Genomic DNA, 20,801 nt, shown 5'->3' on the forward strand with positions numbered 1-20,801 from the left:
AGAAGCCTAGTTCAAATATTTTCAGAATTCTAATGATCCTTTCTTTTGTAAGTGATAACAGTTTCATAATTCTTTCCCTTTTTCTTGATGAATCCTGTGCAGGAAAGAGAGGTCAGAATGTATGGACGGATGAAAGTGATGAAACACATTTATCAAAAGGCGTCTATGATACATATACTCAGAAGAATCTCAGATATTCACAGGTGAGGTCTCCTGCTGCTGTACATATTCATTTATTTGCTTATATTGATTAATTCATGCATTTTAGTGAGCTTTAATGTAAAGATTATTTTGTAATACGGTTTAACGTAGTGTTAATAGTTGACCATCATCAAACAACACAAATACTGAGAATATATTTGTATATGTGGGACCAGCCTGATTCATAAATCTTGCATTTTGTGCTAAATGAGATCCTACAGTAGACCCAACGTTTTGCCTTTTTAGCAGAATGGCAGAGCATGAAGAAATGATCGTTGTATGGATAGATATTGAAGAAAATCATGCTGTTAAATTGCATTGGCGTCTGTGTAAATGACGAACACACATTGCTCATTTACAACAAATGATAGTTTTGTAACTTGCCTCCTTTTGCCAAAGTTATATGACCCTCAGCAAAGTGTGAAAAATACTTCATTTTTTTTCAGGTATCACCTCTTGATATGTTTAAGGAAGCGAATACGGGCACCAACCTACCCGCTCAGATAGAACTTTACGCAGCCCCAGGAAATGAATATCACTTTCTCTTCATCGCCAAGGGCGGAGGTTCAGCCAATAAAACGTTTCTTTACCAGCAGACGAAGGCTCTTCTAAATCCAGAGAAACTCATGGCTTTCGTCAACGAGAAAATCAAGGTATGTTTTTGTGAGTGATGTCAGCAGCATTAAAATTCTGATTGCTTGTCTGATTGGAATGCTCCTCTGCCAGTTCTTGATATGGAAATAAAGACAGGGTATATTATACAGATATTGCCTACCTAGAGTTGGAATGTAACATTTCCTCTCCCCGACGGAGTTATATTTTTCCCCAAGGGATTATATTTTGCCTGAGGGAAAAATATAGCTTCGGAGGGGAGTTGAAATGTTATTTATTAAAAAGATAGACCAGGCAATCTGTAATATTATATAGTCTATGTGGATTCGCCATCAGAGATTGCATTTATTATCTGGCTCCAATCCGAAATTCTTGCTACAGCTCTGATCCATCTACCTCATAACAGATTTTTCTTGGAAAATAGATAAAGCGCGTTCTTCATGCAATCGACGCGTAACACTAGCGCCTACATCAGTTAAACTACCTGATTACGCAACATTTAAGCAATGAGTGACATCACCTTAGTGAATATAATGCTGCAATTGACAATACAAGGCTGTAATATTCACTGAGGTGACGTCAAAACCTTGGATATGACAGATGCGATCCTCGCAGCTATGGTCATGTGATGCCGTATTGACCTATCACTGATTCGAATCTACATAACCTATGTAATATAATAGTATATGGCACTAGGCATGACAAAACCTACAAAAGATTACACTGTATGATTGATTTTCAGTACGATGGCATTCAAAATTGTTATGGTTAGAATAGCCAAATTTCAATTTCTTAACAATTTATGTTGTTTCCAAGGACTTTATAAAATAAATTGATGTATCAAACAATGTAATTGGGGTTTGTTTGGTTCATCCTTTTTTTACGGTCCGTAGAAAAAAAAGGTGTATCGACAGTTTAAATTAGACCCATATTTTGTCTTTTTAAAAATTATTTTGCAATTTGTTCTTCCGGAAAACTGAAGTAATCCTTTTACTCCAATAACAGTACACTTCTGTTGAATTTGGTGAAAATTTTCAGTTAAACAGTTTAAGTTTTCAAAATATCTGGGGGAGGGGGGGCACTTGTCCCCTGGCCATGCTCATGAAATTGTGTTTAAAGACCAATCAGAAGTGTGGAATAAATCTTGTCGAGAGATGACAAAAAAAGTTTTAACTGATTCATGAATTCAAGTCTACAATTAGCGATGTACATTTATTTTGTCTAAGTGAAAATCAAAGTAAATTAACAGTTTTTTGCTGGCTTGGTGTTGAATCATATAGGCCCGAATTCACAAAAATGGTTTTGAAAACCCACAGTTGAATCCATGGTGTATCGGATTTCCTGTATAAATTACACTTAATTTAGCTCGTATCGGGCGCTTGTATAAGAAATGTCTAATGCTGATGTGCGCCTTTGTCACATTGCGCCAAATTGATGCCTGTTACCATGGTTAGATACATTATTTTATTGAGTCCACTGTTTGAAGAGTGGACTCGTGAATAAAAACGGTGGACTCATGAATAAAATAATGTGGATAACCACGGCAACAGGCGCCAATTTGGCGCACTGTGACAAAAGTGTGCATCAGCATTGGAAATTTTTTATACTTGCCTTGCGCCCGGTGCGCTCCGAATTAAGCGTAATTCATATAGGAAATCTGCGTAAACCATGGACTCAACCGTGGGTTTTCAAAACCACCTTTGTGAATTCGGGCCACAGTGGTGAAGGTATGCACTTCTTTTGTAACACATGGGTAGAGTACCTTCCCAAAATCCCTGTCACTGAAGAGTCCAAACATTCCGATATTGGGGGTGTCTTGGTCTAGTGGTTCTGACTCTTGCCTTTCAAACAGAGGGTCGTGGTTTCGAATCCAAGCCATGGTGTGTTTTCCTTCAGCAATTTATCTAAACTCTGCTGCACTCGACCCAGGTGAGGTGAAATCGGTACTTGGCAGGATTAATTTCTTGAATGCACTGAGCGCCGGTGATGGCAGCTCGAGCTAAAGCCGGGGTAATAATTAGCACTTTGTATCCTCAGGCAAAAAGCGCTAAGTAAATCCAGCTATTGTTAAAGGAGAATGAAACCTTTGGAACAAGATAGCTTGTGTGAAAACAGAAAAAAGCAAAGAAACAGATCAACAAAAGTTTGAGAAAAATTGGACAAATAATGAGAAAGTTATGAGCATTTGAATATCGCGATCACTAATGCTATGGAGATCCTTGAATTGGTAATGCGACAAAGATCTGTGATGTCACTTATGAACAACTCTCCCCATTACTTTAGTATATATTTCAAGTAAATTGCCTCCTTTATCACATCAAGCCGTAGATAATGTGTTCTTTCTATAGGAGGTAATACAGATTTTTAAGAATACATCACAGATAAAGAGTTTGTAACACCATAAGAAAAAGCAAAAAGAGACATTTTGAGGGTATTTTATAGTCCATCAAAGGGAAAGTTGTTCACATGTGACAAAACACATCTTTGTCGCATTGCCAATGGGAGAATCTCCATAGCATTAGTGATTGCAATATTCAAATGCTCATAATTTTCTCATTATTTGTCCAATTTTTCACAAACTTTCTTTGTTCTTAATTGTTTGATTTGTGTGTTTCGACACAAGCCTACTCGTTCCAAAGGTTTCATTCCCCTTTAATATCATCTCGGTTCTACCGGTTGTCATTTTCCAGACAATAGGTACAGCTGCTTGTCCTCCATACCATCTATCTTTCGTCGTCGGGGGATTATCCGCAGAGATGACTCTTAAGACCGTTAAAATGGCTTCTACCAAATACTATGACAACCTACCCACTACCGGTAAGAAGTATTGCTAATATACATTATGCATGCACATGAGTTCATTAGGCGATCCTCACGCGAGTTGAGGCTCTGTTCAATCCATTGCACGAAGCCATTAGGCTGAGTGCAATGGGGTGAACACAGCCTCAACGAGAGTGGATAGATCACATAATGGATGAAAGCAATCAATTGTTTGTGTTCTTTTGTGACGCAGTTTGATTCATGAATCTCAGTGCGCACAGCCAGCCTTGTTGATGCGCTTACTTCGATGCGTGCAAACACACACATACAAAATGTACGTATACACACATGCTTAGTGGTACACACTGAAGGAGAAAGCTCAACCGTGCAACGGAAAAAATAAAAATGCACGGTCGCCGTGCAATGGAAAATAAAATTTGCATGCAGCACAAAATGGATCAAATATTGAATGGCTTTCATTCAACCAATCAAATTACAAGAATCTTTGTATGAGTCCTATAAATGGTTTTATAGAATGGGTATCGTGCATAAGTAATTACCGTTGCATGGCCAGCCATGCTTTCGGTAATTACTTGTGCATGGCTAGCCATGCGTCGGAAATTACGATTGCATTGTTGTAAAAAAAATTGATTTTTAATTTTACTAATGCCTCCATCTGGTCTTGTGGGTTAAAATTCTACCCTGACTTCCCCCTGCATTTGGGATCAATTGTTCAGTAAAACATTTCTGTACCGGTATTTTTTCAATTGTCACTCGCAGTGCGTGCTAATAGGCCCTTAATAGGGAAAAGTAAGTTGTTTGACCCAACTAGGTCTTTCATGATAAGATTTGTAGCACATGAAACACACAAATGTGACCTGCAGCGTCAGAATCAACAATGAGCTACCCAAAACTAGTTCTGTGATATTTATTAGGCTTGATACGGTACATCCTAACCTTTAAAACTACATATAACTTGTGAAAATTGATCACACTGTGTAATTTAAAAAGTTGTTATTATTATTTGTTTGGCGTCACTTGTGTCTGGGAGGTGAAAAGCGAACTGAATTACTATGACCTGCAGGTCCAGCTCCCGATCTGATTGGGGGGGAGTGCAGGTGGACCACTCACCTGGGGTTTCCCCCTACTCTTATACGAAGAGTGCAGTGGGTTCTTAACGTGCAAAGGTGGTGACTCTCCTCTTGAAAGGGCCTCTATTTAACGTCTTATCCGAGAGTCAAAAACTTTGTATCTTGTCTCTTGTGTAACATTACAACTTCCAATTTCACAGTATGATGAAGAATTGTTCTCATTGATAAGCTTATTTTTTAATTTTTATACTTTTTGATAACCAAATTACTCTTTGTTGAGTTACAGAGAACCCTCCTAGAGGTCCATTTCATAAAGGACTTGCAACCGTTGTAACTTTACCATTATGGCAACTACCATGGTAACCTTGATTCTTATTGGCTGCTGAGCCCTGTTACCATGGTAATTGCCATTATGGCAAAGTTACAACAGTTGCAAGTCCTTTATGAAACGGGGCCCCTGGAGTCCCATTGTTGGTTTTGGGGTGGCGAGTCACAAATATGCCCAATCTAATCTCCATGCAGGTAATGCGCATGGCAGAGCATTCCGAGACGTGGAGCTGGAGAAACAAATCCATGAGTTGTCCCAGCAGCTGGGTATAGGTGCTCAGTTTGGTGGGAAATACTTCTGTCATGATGTGAGAGTCATCCGCCTACCAAGGCATGGTGCATCGTGTCCTGTAGGTCTGGGAGTTTCCTGCTCAGCAGACAGACAGGTATGGTGTCTTTCAAGACTTTCAATACTTGAAAATGAAAATAATCATTTCACTGTATTTATTTTCATATTTCTCATTTGACTTTGGATTCACATAAACAAGCAGCAACAAAAATGCATAATATTAAATTATAGACAGCTGACAAGTATACAAGTAAAATAATAATACAATCAGTCCACTTTTAAAGTTAAAGCTTAGTTAATAGGGTCAAAGAAATATGATAGAACCTACAATTAAAAGGAAGCTTTTAGAACTCCAGGTCCTGGTGGAATAAGTTAAGAGTAATGATAGAAGATGGATGAAATTTTATAACCTCAACTATACAAGTTTGATTTTCATTTAAATACAGAAAACAAAAACAAAAATAGAAAAAAATCACTTGAACTTTGAAGGGTTAAAAGCATTAAAAATTATTGGCATGTGCTAAAATGGATGTATGCATCCTTACATATTACTGTATAGACATACAAATATAACCCACATACATGTAATATAGAAGACAGAAATTTATTGGCCAGAATATATCTATGGTTTAAAGTGAATACCCTTAAGGACTGTTCCATGAAGCAGTTGGTCAGTGGTCAGTCATTTTCACTCAAATTTGCACTCAGCCAATCAGATTCAAGGAATTTAGTAACTTGTAACAGATAGACAGTACTAAATCATTGACTACATGTATTTGTTTCATGAAATGCTCCCCTTTATCACCAGCCTGAAGATTGTGCTGTAATTTAATATCAATTTTAGTATTTTGCCAAGATTACAATGTCTGAAATCTGAATGCTGATTGAGATAGGAAGCTGCGTCAAATGAGGTGGCAAATAAAGTATTTCAGATATAGTCTGGAGCTGATTTAAAGCTTCATCCACTTGAGCAGTACTTAAAGGACAAGTCCACCACAACAAAAAATTGATTTGAATAAAATGAAAAAAATCCAACAAGCATAACACTGAAAATTACATCAAATTCGGATGTAAAATAAGAAAGTTATGACATTTTAAAGTTTCGCTTAATTTCACAAAACAGTTATATGCACATCCTTGTTGGTATGCAAATGAGGAGACTGATGATGTCATCCACTCACTATTTCTTTTATATTTTATAATATGAAATATTCTAATTTTCTCCTCATTGTCCAGTGAAACAGTGATTAATTCCTCCCTGAACATGTGGAATTTGCATTGTTTAATACTATATGATTCAGTCAAGTTGGTCCCTATGGTCAAATCTGTAAAAAATGAAATATTGTATAATTCAAACAATAAGAAAACAAAAGAAATTGTGAGTGATGGACATCATCGACTGACTCATTTGCATGTCATTGAGTTGTGCATATCACGGTTTTGTAAAAAAATAAGCGAAACTTTCAAATGCCATAACTTTTTTATTTTACATCCGATTTTGATAGTTTGATTTTTCTCTATTTATTCAAATTAACATTTTGCTGGGGTGGACTTGACCTTTAATATTGTCAATGTCATTTTCCTATGCAAATTGTAAATGCACAATTCATAATATGGCAATCAAGAAAATTATCTTTACAAGATGCAAACCTATGTTAGTTACATATTCAAGTACTTGGGTGATGTATTAATTGCATTTCAAGAAAGAATACTCTACTCTCTAATCTCCACTTTCTCGCCTATCCATTTCTTCTCTTCTTCTATCCAATGTTTCTAAAACACTCCACATGGTGTACCGTAAACCACATCAGTAATTGTACATGCCACCATGCAAACATTCAAACAACATCTAATTGCATTCTGTTTGAATAAAATGTGTAATCCTTACCACAGTGAGTGTTTCATTGAGCTGTTTCAAAGTTATGAGCGACTTTTATACTTACGAATGGTGACCCTTTCTTTGGAACTAAATAAACACCTATGAAAATCGGGCGTATATCATTTATTGTACAACGCCTACTTTAATAGCTTGTTGTACTTGAGCAAATGAGAGACTGAATGTCACACATTCGTACCGTTGCACGCAAGGCGTACCATCCTACATGTACCTTTAGGAAGAGACGTCACAATGCGATCTCATTGATTAATTCATGAGGTGATAATGCACGTATACTAGCCCGCTGGCTAAATGCGCAATGTTGTCCAAGTCCAAGATCATGCGCGCTTTTTTTTTGCTTTTCGCTTTCCATATTTTTGCTCCCTTTTCATAGATTACTGCAGGAAAAACTCTTGTTTTTTTCATATTTTCGCGAGATTCTGAGGCGTACAACACAAATAGCGAATATTCTTATTCGTGCAATGGTGCGAGATTGTGCATTCCGTGAAAGAAACGCTCTATTCAACTCTGTTAATGCCTCGTTGAATAGAGCATCTTTCTTTCACCTCATGCGAAATCTCGCACCATCGCACTCATGCCTATTCGCTATTTTTATACCATAAGAAAGGGTTACCAGTCGTTTGTAATGTCACTCCTGAATTATGAAACAACCACCTGGAATCTCCATATATCTTTAACACAGGCCATTGGTAAAATAACAGCGGAAGGCGTCTTCCTGGAGCAGCTTGAAACCAACCCTATCAAGTACTTACCTGAGGTCCAGGAAGATGACCTGAGTGGTGATGTCATCAAGGTCAATCTTAACCAACCAATGGATGATATCCTCGCAACGCTGACCAAGCACCCCATCAGGACAAGGGTTAGCCTGACTGGAACGCTGGTGGTGGCCAGGGACATTGCCCATGCCAAGCTCCAGGAGCGGTTGGATGCTGGTGAAGGACTACCTCAGTACATGAAGGATCATCCGGTCTACTATGCAGGACCTGCAAAGACTCCAGAGGTTAGAATAAATCCATAATTTATAGTTTGAAATAGACATGAAATGAAATACTCTGAAAATTTGCTTTGCCCAATTGATCGTAGGCCTGGCAGCTGCTGTGCAGCGCCAGATCGACGAGGCTCTATCCCTTTAATCATTGAACGCCAAACAGGATAGCAGCAACTCCCATCTTTTAACGTCTTTTGGTCTGACGCGGCCGGGGTTTGAACCACCAGCCTCCTGGTTGTGAGATGGACACTCTACCAACTGAGCCAACACACTGGTTAATGATGATAATAGTGACAGGCACAAATCCAGAGTCGGACTATTATGGGGTGCGAATTCGTCCCAAAAAAGTCAAATTGAAGGACGTTTTATCTCCCTGCAAGCATGACAAGCCTCTCCTCCCAAAAAAGGGTCATCACTCTTTTTACAGCAATGAGGCATATTATGAGGTACACCATAATATTTTCAAATGTAATAGGGTGTGCCCACACCTTCAGCCACCCCCTGGATCTGTGATTGAGTGATGATATGCATTATTCATACCTTGTGAGTCAGAAAAACACTTTACACCTCAAAATCGCTGATTTGATGAAAAAAAATCATCATGAACACAACTGCTATATGAAAATGAAAATGTGTCCTGAAAGTGTATTTTATTCCAGATAATTTGATATAATTTTTTGTGTGGTTTATGTTGACGGTTGGATGATCAGGAGATAAGGAGGTAATCTTTTCTGTGATTTCATTTTTGTCAAAGTAAAGCATCACTGTAATGAATGAATCCAGATGTCCATGAAGTCATAATAATCCTACATGGGTAGCAATAAATCTCATTGAAAAAAATCTTTTCAGTTAAGTTTGCATGAAAAATAATTAAGCAAACATTGTGTTAATTATTTTGTTAGTTTAGGAGATAACAGAATGCTGCTTTGCTCTTCCAACTGTTGGCAACTCTTTAATGATGACTACAGCTTGGTGGACACTACAGGTTCTATTGCAACCCAATTTCAAAGAAGTTGTAATTGCATTTTATATATTTCAACCTATGCAATCTTAGCGATGAAAGTTCTGAATCGTGGTATGAATACTAAAATAAAAATTCCAGTCTATTCTAGCCTCCCTTGAAGGACAGAAGCAGAATCAAATTCAAATCATAATGACTTTCTCTTCGGCTGCAATTCGAAGCTGATTTAGACTTTACTCAGACCAGGGGCCCGTTGCGCAGAAAGTCTTGCGTTTAAATGCAAGCCAAAAAATCAATCGCAAGTCTCAAATGCGCGCTGTTGATTGGTTGAAAATCAGGTTGTGCATGATTTTTTAGAGTTGCGATTGATTGCACAACTCTTTCTGCAACGGGCCCCAGAAGGCTTGCAGCAAAGAATAACTCTGATTTTAGTATTCCTATCATTTTGCTGATGTTGAAATAAATTTTACTTTGGAACTTTAAAATCAAATGCAAAATGTGATTAGTTACAAATTTGTCATAGTTACTTTGACAATGTGTTATGGTGTGATAGGCTTAAATATCTTTTTTCTAATTGGATTGTGTGAGAAAGTACTCTGTGTCTGATGATTTGTCGTCTTGCACATGATCATAGGGTTATGCTTCTGGATCTTTTGGACCTACAACAGCAGGAAGAATGGACTCCTATGTCAACTCGTTTCAGGCTGCTGGAGGGTCAAAGGTCATGTTAGCCAAGGGAAACAGAAGTAAAGATGTAAGTTCTTTGTTGTTTGGTTAAGAGCTTGTTGTATTGAGGGTTACAGGTCATCTTGGTCAAAGGGAACAGATGAAAAGTTCTTGATCAAATTTTTAGTGACGTTCAAAGCTGTAAGGATTTGGTCAAAGGCATCTTGGAAAATGATAATCTTAACCCTATCTAGGCCGGGGGGGGGGCCTCGGAGGCCCCCCCCTCAACGAATTGCGCGATATTTTCGCCGTGCGAAATTTTTTGACCGCGCCGCTCGCTGAGTTTTTACTTTCAAGTCTTGCGCAACTTTTGAGACCAATTTCGCGTCACCCGGGTACGTGGTTCCGGAATTACGCATCATTATGTAAGTGCATGTCAGACCGAAAATTGCTCAAAAATGTGATTTCGTGTACAAAGTCAATGCAAATTGTGTTTTCAACCAAACTTCATAAATGTATGATTATTTTTAGTTTTGCTAGTCTAAATTTATTCATGTTATTATTTTTATGATCACAGAAGAGTCCCCAACAAATTTCAATGAAAAAACAATGAAAAACAAAAGGTCAAAAAAACAAAGAAATACATAAGAAATTGCAAAAAACAATATAATACATAAGAAAATGATTTGATATCACAATTTTTTTCATGTATTCTTGCTAAGGACACCACAAAGAGTTTCTATACCAAAAATTAGTACATTTGGAGCTTTATTTAGGGAGTTAGAGGAAAAAGTATGATTTTGCATACTAATTACGCATAAATTAGCATAATCACTTAATAGCGATTCGCATGAAATAAATTACTATACAATCTTGTAGATTATATCCCAGACAACCCGCGTGCCAATTTTCGGCGCGATCGCGCGGTCGACGGCCGAGATCTTAGGGAGGGGCCTGGGAGGCCCCCCCCCGGCCATAGGAACTCCCAAAATACCCCGGCCCCGATAAGCTTAAAGATGTGTTCCTTTAATCTTTAATGGTTACAATGTTCGTTTGAACTTTTCTATCACCTGCGTTCTTATATTTGGGACAATATTTTTGGTACTAATTGATGGGGTTTTTCTAGTGTAAAAGGTGATATAAATCTGTTCCACAGTAATCATGTAGGCATACTAAATATGGTCCATTTACATGTATTTACCTGCGAAGCAAAGTGAGACTATAGGCGCCGCTTTTCCGACGACGGCGGCGGCGGCGTCAACATCAAATCTTAACCTGAGGTTAAGTTTTTGAAATGACGTCATAACTTAGAAAGTATATGGACCTAGTTAATAAAACTTGGCCATAAGGTTAATCAAGTATTACTGAACATCCTATTAGAGTTTCATGTCACATGACCAAGGTCAAAGGTCATTTAGGGTCAATGAACTTAGACCATGTTGGAGGAATCCACATCGAAATCTTAACCTGAGGTTAAGTTTTTGAAATGTCATCATAACTTAGAAAATATATGGACCTAGTTCATGAAACTTGGACATAAGGTTAATCAAGTATCACTGAACATCCTGCATGAGTTTCACCTCACATGACCAAGGTCAAAGGTCATTTAGGGTCAATGAACTTTGGCCGAATTGGGGATATCTGTTGAATTCCCATCATAACTTTGAAAGTTTATGGATCTGATTCATGAAACTTGGACATAATAGTAATCAAGCATCACTGAAAATTTTGTGCAAGTTTCAGGTCTCATGATTAAGGTCAAAGGTCATTTAGGGTCAATGAACTTTGGCCGAATCGGGGTATTTGTTGAATTACCATCATAACTTTGAAAGTTTATTGGTCTAGTTCATTAAACTTGGACATTAGAGTAATCAAGTATCACTGAACATCCTGTGCGCATTTCAGGTCACATGACCAAGGTCAAAGGTCAATGAACTTTGGTCGAATTGGGTGTATCTGTTGAATTACCATCATAACTTTGAAAGTTTATGGATCTGATTCATGAAACTTGTACATAAGAGTAATCAAGTATCACTGAACATCCTGTTCGAGTTTCAGGTCACATGATCAAGGTCAAAGGTCATGTAAGGTCAATGAAATCTGGCCATGTTGGGGTTTTTTGTTGAATAACCATCATATCTCTGTAAGTTTATTGGTCTAGTTCATAAAAAGTGGACATAAGAGTAACCATGTATCACTGAACATCTTGTGCGAGTTAGAGTAGTATTCAAAGTCAGCACTGCTGCTATATTGAACCGCGTGATGCAGGTGAGACGGCCAGAGGCATTCCACTTGTATTATTAATGTAGCTGGTCATTTTCAAACGTGAGTGATGCGACAATGAATGGATCATGACTCCTATATTATGTACATTGTAGGACTGGCATGTGACATAAATGATCAGTTTGATTGGAACTAATCCATGTCTACTGGGTCTTGGTAGTACATGTACAAAGCCTGAGGATATTTCAGAAGTCTGATTAACCGATATTCTACCCTTCTCTTCTCCGGTTTCACAGGTCACCAAGGCATGTAAGACTCACGGCGGTTTCTACCTTGGCTCTATCGGTGGTCCGGCGGCCATCTTAGCTCAGAACTGTATCAAGAAAGTTGAGGTATTGGAGTATGAGGAACTCGGCATGGAGGCTATCTGGAGAGTTGAGGTGGAGGACTTTCCAGCTTTTATCGTGGTCGATGACAAGGGGAATGATTTCTTTAAGCAGTGGCAGGTGGAATGATTGATGCCATTGAGGATTCAAGAACTTAAGAACTGTAGACTGATTTTTCCATCATGGCTGGGTTCATCCTTGAACACAATAAATGTTGATTCAGTGTTCATCGCTCTGCAATCATCCTGACTTGAGTACAGCTGGCATGAATATGGTGCTTTATTATTTTTAGAAACTAGATTAAAGCATGGTTGTTCCTACATTATGTATGATGGAACAAAAACCTGTTGTTAAATTCTCCCCCACTCAAAGTCCTAGATTCTTAGCATGTCTTGTGATTGTTAAATTCGAATAAATACCCTTTATTATGCTTATTTATTTCATAATGAAAATTGGAGTCTACTTTTAGTCTGGTCAGTTGGATACTTAGACTGTATGTTCTTTCAAACTCAAGTGGATCGTTCCAAAGTAGTCCTTTCTTTCTTGACTTCTCAATCAACCCATTGCCCTCTAGAACTGTGTGATCCCTTTACAAATCTTATGGGATTTGCAGAATTCAGTAGTCAACAAGTTAAGTGCCTCTTTACAGGTGATGACCCTAGTAGATAAATGGTCAAACATTCAAATTACATATTTTGCACTCAATGTATTGTTTGTATTCATCCAGTTATACTGTTGTAAGATGTTTTTTTAACGATGGAAAGCCAATTGTGACCTAAATCTTGGTTGACACCCAAATTATTTGTAGCTGTGTAGAAAGGATAGATAAGATAGTTGTCTTCAATATTAAAGGACAAGTCCACCCCAACAAAAACTTGATTTGAATAAAAAGAGAAGAATTCAACAAGGATAACACTGAAAATTTCATCAAAATCGGATGTAAAATAAGAACAAATTAGTTATATGAACGAGCCAGTTACATCCAAATGAGAGAGTTGATGACATCACTTACTCACTATTTCTTTTGTATTTTATTATATGAAATATGAAATATTTTGATTTCCTCATCATTGTCATATGAAATGAAGTTTCATTCCTCCCTGAACTCGTGAAGTTCCATTATTTTAACATTTTGTGCTTCAGGCAAGGAGGTCCTAATCGTCAAATTCGTAAAAATTGAAATATTGTATAATTCAAACAATAAAAAACAAAAGAAATAGTGAGTGAGTGACATCATCAACTCTCTCATTTGGATGTAACTGGCTCGTTCATATAACTATTTTGTTGAAAATAAGCGAAACTTTGAAATGTCATTCTTTCTTATTTTACATCCGATTTTGATGAAATTTTCAGCATTATGCTTGTCTGATTTTCTCAATTGATTCAAATCAACATTTTTCTGAGGTGGACTTGACCTTTAAGGAATGAGGAAAGAGCATAGTAAACATAAGAAACATACAACGTAAACAGAATTTTTAATTTTTGGCTTCTCATGATTTTAGCACAGAGTTACATGTAGACCATGGTTTAAGTTAAACCAGGGGGGTGTTTCACAAAGATTTAAGTATGACTTAGAGTCACACTTAAATGACTAGTTGAGCGCAGTATAAAAGGCATGACAGCATTGGTCAGATCATGCCAAGAGGACGCGCACTACTGCATACTGATCAATAAGATTGCGCGTTGCATATCATGTACGCATCGACATTTGATTGCGACCTAAGTCATACTTAAATCTTTGTGAAACGCCCCCCAGGCTTCAGAATATGGGCCAACAGGTTTAATGGAACAACTAATGAATAGAGAGGCTGAACTTTCCAGTTCCTGTATTTACTGTATGTATTCAAGCCAAGGTCATATCTTTTTGTACCCAGTATATCCCCATTTCTTCATTATATTATACACAGTTAAGTGTGCTTCCTAAGTCAATATTCCATACATAGAATAATTGTCTTTTGTCAAAAAAAAACAACAACAACAGACAGACCAGATTATTCACAATGCATGTTTGTAATTCACCTAATGTGTATTTTACTGAAGTAAACTCATTTCTGTACTCGTAGGCGATTGGACTTGTGCAAAGTCAATGATCTGGGCTCGACCCACAAATGTAACCATTGCGGTGACAACTTCTTGCCTTAATTTTGATCGGCTGTTGAACATCGTAACCATGGTAGTTAAAGTTCTGTCTAAGAAAGTTTTCTGCAAAATGGCCCTTTACTTAGGTTCTGCTTATCAGCATGTACTCTTCTCTTTAGCCAGTATATCAAGTGGAGAGTAAGCTTATTGCAGCCATGGTCACACTCTGCTGGCCTTGGCCTCGGTCAAAGTCTGAGTCACGTGACCTGGGAGCCGTTTCATAAAACTTTTTGTATAACAAATTTGCAATAACTTTTAAATCCTTCAATTCGATCGGCTGATGGTAAATTGGTTGTAGAAATTGTGCATTTACGTGTATTATTATAACAAGTGTTTATGAAACGGTTCCAAATATTGGTGGCAGATATTTTTACAGAGCAGCCCTTCAGCTCTGTGCTGTCAGGTTTGATTTAATACCGGGTTTAGAGCAATGGTCAGTGAAAATCTCTGATTTAACTTTTCATGAAATGCTCCCTGTGATATCATTACATGAATTTAATTTATGTAAATTTGTATAGAAGAGATATTCTAAAGAATAAATTACAAATTATTTGAAATTTTATTCTTGCTTTTACTTTTGACTTATTAATTTAGTCCCTTGTTTTATTGTCAGTTTTTTTATCAATTTTTTGTTTGTTTGTAGGAGAAGTTCATACATCCATAAATGAAGGTTTTTGATGTGATATACACGTATGATAGTTGATTATTTTGATTGTTAGTACTCATTATACAAGTATCTAAACAGCTGTTAAATTAGAAGAAAAATCCTTTTGGATACATGATACAATCAGCTTATTACTATCATCGCTTTCATGCTTTACTTTCCCTCCATCCCCCAACATGTTTTTCAAGCTTTGGGGGTTTTGTATGCTTTTTCAAATGAAAATTTGGTTTATAAACAGTTTTAATTGCTATTATATCAAGTAAACATTAAATCAAATCAGTATAGCTTTACTTGAAATAAGACAATGGTAATAGGCTAGATAGCTACTAGCAACGTTCTCGCTACCACGCGTCACGGTTGTCGGGCGCCGACAACCCTGAAAATTTTCAGGGGAAATCCGACAACCGTGAACTTCCCCGACAACCGTGGCCGACAACTGTAAAACAGGCCTAGATCTACAAAAAAAAACTGAATGTATTTAATAACAAAATCTGCTTTTCAGATCCTAAAATAAACTTGACGATTATTTCGTCCTAGATTTCTTCCCGGGATTTCTTTGACTCACTCACTACGCTATACGATACGACCTCGACTCGAGGCCCAATCTCTTTTGTGGGAAGCGCGAAGATGTTTACCTCGCATTTGCGTATCGCATTGCTCACATTATTTACCGGTACGTCTTTAAAATGGTAGTAAATACGCTCAAAAATAAAGTGAGTTGAGAGGGGTACCGTAGGTTACTGGGTTGGGCAATGTAATTATCAGATTATTAGGAATTTCATTTGATATTATCCGCGGATGTATTCACTTATTTTGTCAAAAATAAAGTGTCAAAAATAATATCAAAATTCGATCGGATTTTAATTTCATCTCGTCCCAGCCTTTGCTACATCGGGGCTACATCGACTACGGTACATGAATTCATTGAATGCTTTTCTGATGACACTCCCTAGATCGAGCGAATTGAGAGAATTATTCAAAGATCACGTTGATAATGACAAAGCCAAAGGAATGGATTGACATAATGTCCAACTCATTTACTTACAGCATAATGATTTATTCACATTTATATTCCGATTTTACTCCATAATTTCCAAAGTCTTGATCTCTACATCGATTTTTTTCAAAGTGTTGATTAATTTCGCGACGGTGTGTACCAAGTTCTGTATCACTGCACTAGCGCTCGCAACGACCACATTCAGGAAAAAAAAATCGCACATGGCATCAAAATCCTTGATCTGGGGATCCGAGTCTTCCAGAATTAGATGGGATCCAAAACTAATTCAGTTTGAATGTTTTTTTTTTCAGATATTCATTGAATCTGTTACAATTTTCATAAGTAATGTTCTTTATTAATATCATTCACATCATTACAACTCATCTTTTTAATGTGACTTACACGTACATACAGTGTATTTTCATTTGTATTGTTCTTTATTGCTCATGGCCTGCCAATTGAATAATGAGCGCACCTGTCACGGTCCTGAGAAATGTTTTTAATCATCACAGTGAATGCTTTATGAATTTTGCTTAACAACTACGTTTTAAAATAAAATATTATTTGAAATTGATTTGTGTGAAGGAGAAAGAAAAAAATAAAGGAGGGGGGGTGGTCGTGGGCAAATGATGGGATGTTTGTGACTTTATGGAGGAGGGGATTGGCGAAAAGAAGTCAATGTTCGGAGCGAATGAAATTAATATTCATTTATGGATGTGTCTACTGTGATTGATCATTGTGGCTGCATAATCTTTATGGCGATTGAAAAATCCACCTTGGGTCGGGAGGGGTACGTGATTCAATAGATTTCGATAGAAATACACAGGGGGATTGACAATTCATTCACGAATTGTGTGAACGTTTTAGAGGATATGTATTTCGTTGTTTACGCCCACAATGAGTTGCTGGTATAATTTGAATATCGTTGGATGAATTTTTCAATTTCACTGATGTTATATTTTCTATCGGAATTGTGCTTTTATACAGTTAGCTTTACAACGTCGTTAGCCTGATTACTGCGAGTGGATGATATTCATGAAATGAGTTAACGAGACGCGCCAAAGCCGATGGCACGTGATCTGATTAGTATTCATTATCTTGGGCTTGAGCCAATCATTGTGCTTGAACGGACTTTCCGATTTCCCACCCTGGAATGTGTGCCACGTGTGTGACCTTTTAACCTGTTGTTTGAGTGCGAATCAGCTGATTTCGTGACCTCAAATATTCTTCATGTTGTTTACGCTGGATGAGTGCTATACTACGATTAAGAAAATATTTTTACTTTTAATAAACTGTTAAAACGTGAATTTTTGTAAATTTGAAACTACTCACCTAAAGTGATATTTTGATGCAATTTATTGAATCACGTACTTCGATCTTCCCACTCATCATGCAAGAAAATATTTTTTAAATTTAAATGTAAAGAAAGATTATTCAGCCATCATCATCAGTAGAATTCAGTAGAATTCTAAAAATATATTCGCTTCGAATATTGACTTCTTCACCAATCCCCCACACACGATCTCCATATCCCCTTGTCATTGTCCACGCCACGACCCCTCCCCTATCGCTCTTTCCCGTCTACAACCCCCCCCCCCCCTCCCCTCTTCCTCTCTCTTTTTTATTTGTACGCTGTATTTGTAGGCCTACATAGTGTATTACCTAAAAATATTTTTCCTATCAATTAACCTATACTTTCAAAACATTATAAATCGCAATTAATAACAAAATCGTAATATTAAAGTTTTATGAATGACTAAAATAATTCTCACGCTCGTGATGAGCACATTCATTATTTTATAGGTGAGTAACGAACAAACGCAGCAATAATTGACAGTGATAAAAGAATCTTGATAACAGAGTATAAGTGTAAACATCATCAACAGAAATCTTATGAGAGTTAGTTTCAGAGAGTATCTGAATAAACAAAACAAAAATTCATGCAAATTATATAAGTTAATTGGGGACCCCTTCTCATGAATACCGATGTCCATTACTTGGACTTCCGAGGCTTCCAAACAAAGTCGGAACAATCCTTGGATTTCGTAAGGGCGTGACACGGCGCAAGCTCAAAGGGCTACGCATGCGGTCCGTAGATGTAGTCGGTCATTGACATAAGCAACACGCATTCACAAAATTAATCGCACTTTTACAAGGATGTAGCGGTCTAAACATTGAAATAATGGACTTAATTTATCGATGCCATCAATGTGCATAAATCAATGAACTGTAAGTATAAAATGAGATCGACATTTCCTTTCACCTTTTTAAGTTATAGATCTAAGTAATTGCCTTTCTTCTTCAATCGCAATTCGCGCAACCGTTACGGCTGTGTGGCCGGAAAAGCATTAAACAGACATAAAATGTGGTGCATTTAGCAGCAATCTAAGCTCGTCGATATTGATATTTTCGATAGCTACCGCGCTTCGCGCGGGAGGGGGGACACCCCCCTCCCGAACCCTCCCCCCGTGCGTGCTTCGCACGCACCGAGGCCGCTGCGCGGCTTGCGTCGCTTCGCGCCGACAACCGTCAGAGGGGACCTGGCGAGAACGTTGATATGACTAATAGACCAAATGATTATGAAGTAGATGTAGTCCTATTGGCAATTGACATGTGCTATTCTCTGTACTTGAAAGCACATCCCATCCCAGTTTAGCTTGGAGCAAAAAAAAAATGTTTTAGTATTATAAGAGACCATCTAAATTGATGTATAAATTCTTCTCATTCATCCAGTCATTATCAATTCAATAAATTGAATAAAAAACACTGGAAATAAACTCACTGTTGCTACGCTTCGCCAATTATCGGCTTCTTCTGGCGAATGACGATCCCGATGAATGGGAGGCCTATAAGGGATTGTCTATTAAAATTTTTTTTGCATTTTATATTGCATAACATATGAAGCACCTGCTTGTGTATGATGTCACAAATCAAAAATTGAAATTGTAGTAACGTTCTTAATCTTTCATAGATTTTCCTCAATGTTTTGTCAATATTTTGTATTATTTTTTCGGGTATGTTGACAAGCTTTTCGAACATTAGAGTGAACTTCCCCGTTTTTATCTCGGCATCAAGTCACGCAATAAAAGCTGACAAACCAAAGGAACATATTGAAGATTTAGTGAAAATGTATTTGTATAGCAGCTGATTATTTTGAAAATTGTGATTTATTTGATGTCACATTGCAAGCAGCTGCTCTTCTATATCAATTCTATCATGGAACTATTTTCACAGAAAATTGAAATTAATTTTACCAGTGCACTCATCGATTTTTACACAGAAATTATTATGCACAACATATGGCAAAACTGCTTGCAACTTCACTACATGACTGAGTTACTAAGGGCGAATGAGGCCCCTTATGTATATGGCTCCATTATATTCAATCCCTTTTGGTTCACTAATGTGGAACATGCGCCCTTCAGAAAGTTATTATGGTGGATACCAGGCTCACATCATGAACTGTTATAATGGGCCCTAAACGAAGACAATAAACATCATTCTCTGATCATGACCATATCTGTCTCATCTTCCATACCCTAATAAACGCACCAGAATATAGTGTTTACAATGTCACAGTGGAGGACAGTGCAAACTAGCTGTGATAAGAAATCACTGTTTGTAAACACAGCTTTCCATTAAGCCAGTTTGTGGTTTAACTCGGCATGATCAGAACAGAAGATTCTGTGCATAGTCAGAAGATTCTGTGCATGATCAGAGGAAGGTCATTGGTACTGTAAGTAACACGATGATTTGAAATTTATTAGCCATTTATTAACTGTGAGAGTGCATTTCCCCCTCCCCCTCCATCGGCCCCCTATCACCTCCATATGGCATTCCAGCTCTACTCAGCCAATGCCCCCTAATTTCTTATCACAGCGATGATTTTCCATGTAGTTGCGATTTCAAGACACCATACACTGTAATTACACACGTGTGCGTGGAAGATCGTGTTTGTGTTAGAACTCCGGTAAGTTATTTTATTTCCATTAGATTTCCATTTTCTAGTAATGATTGTCTCCTTAACAATGACTTGGATATTTAATTTGAAAGAATGTAGAAGTAGCGTTGCTGGTTTAGGATTTTTTCTTAAATAGAATTGCATTCCTCGGTTTTCATTCTCGCAAAAACAGTGTGAAGAGACCAACGGTCCCGCACCTTACTCTCGCCAGCAAGGCCCGCGGAGTGCCGATTCGACTTTCGCTGGAATTGTGCGAAACTCGGACCACGCAAATTTGATAACGACTCAGCTCACGTAGACTCTAACAATTAGTTAAAAAGTCACCTGGCCCAGTTCACTGCATCTTTTCTTTCCGATTTGCATGCTTGCACCTTCTCAACTTCCACTCAGTCAAAGTTACGTTTGGCACACTCCACTCATTCAATGTCCTTGTTCTCAGTTATATCTCCATGTGTGGCAAAATAATGGTGGCGATGTTTGGCTAATTTTCTCTTTTTGTTTGGGGCAAATGATTGATATTTTTACACTGACAGTTTCCATTACACCTATTATTCATACAACTTGGCTCTTATTTAAATTTGATACTTTAAATCATTTTTTTCTTAATTAAAAATAGAGATCAAAAGATGAAAATTTTCT

General features: G+C 37.5%; 2 protein-coding genes across 2 annotated transcripts in view; both read left to right on the forward strand.

Moving 5' to 3' along the window:
• Nucleotides 1-12,730, forward strand: part of LOC121427661 (fumarate hydratase class I, aerobic-like) — a 29,707-nt gene extending 16,977 nt beyond the window's left edge. Inside the window, exons 5-11 of the mRNA XM_041624175.1 lie at nt 103-203; nt 648-854; nt 3,504-3,630; nt 5,187-5,377; nt 7,860-8,177; nt 9,761-9,880; nt 12,312-12,730. Of these exons, the coding sequence (XP_041480109.1) occupies nt 103-203; nt 648-854; nt 3,504-3,630; nt 5,187-5,377; nt 7,860-8,177; nt 9,761-9,880; nt 12,312-12,530 (1,283 nt within the window). The 3' untranslated portion in view covers nt 12,531-12,730. The remainder of the gene's footprint in view (nt 1-102; nt 204-647; nt 855-3,503; nt 3,631-5,186; nt 5,378-7,859; nt 8,178-9,760; nt 9,881-12,311) is intronic.
• Nucleotides 12,731-20,082: 7,352 nt separating this feature from the next.
• Nucleotides 20,083-20,801, forward strand: part of LOC121427204 (ribosome biogenesis protein BMS1 homolog) — a 40,446-nt gene continuing 39,727 nt past the window's right edge. Inside the window, exon 1 of the mRNA XM_041623478.1 lies at nt 20,083-20,171. The gene's annotated coding sequence lies outside the window, so the exon portion shown is untranslated. The remainder of the gene's footprint in view (nt 20,172-20,801) is intronic.

The sequence above is a fragment of the Lytechinus variegatus genome, chromosome 14 (genome assembly GCF_018143015.1).
Source record: "Lytechinus variegatus isolate NC3 chromosome 14, Lvar_3.0, whole genome shotgun sequence".
NCBI classification, from domain to species: Eukaryota; Metazoa; Echinodermata; class Echinoidea; order Temnopleuroida; family Toxopneustidae; genus Lytechinus; species Lytechinus variegatus.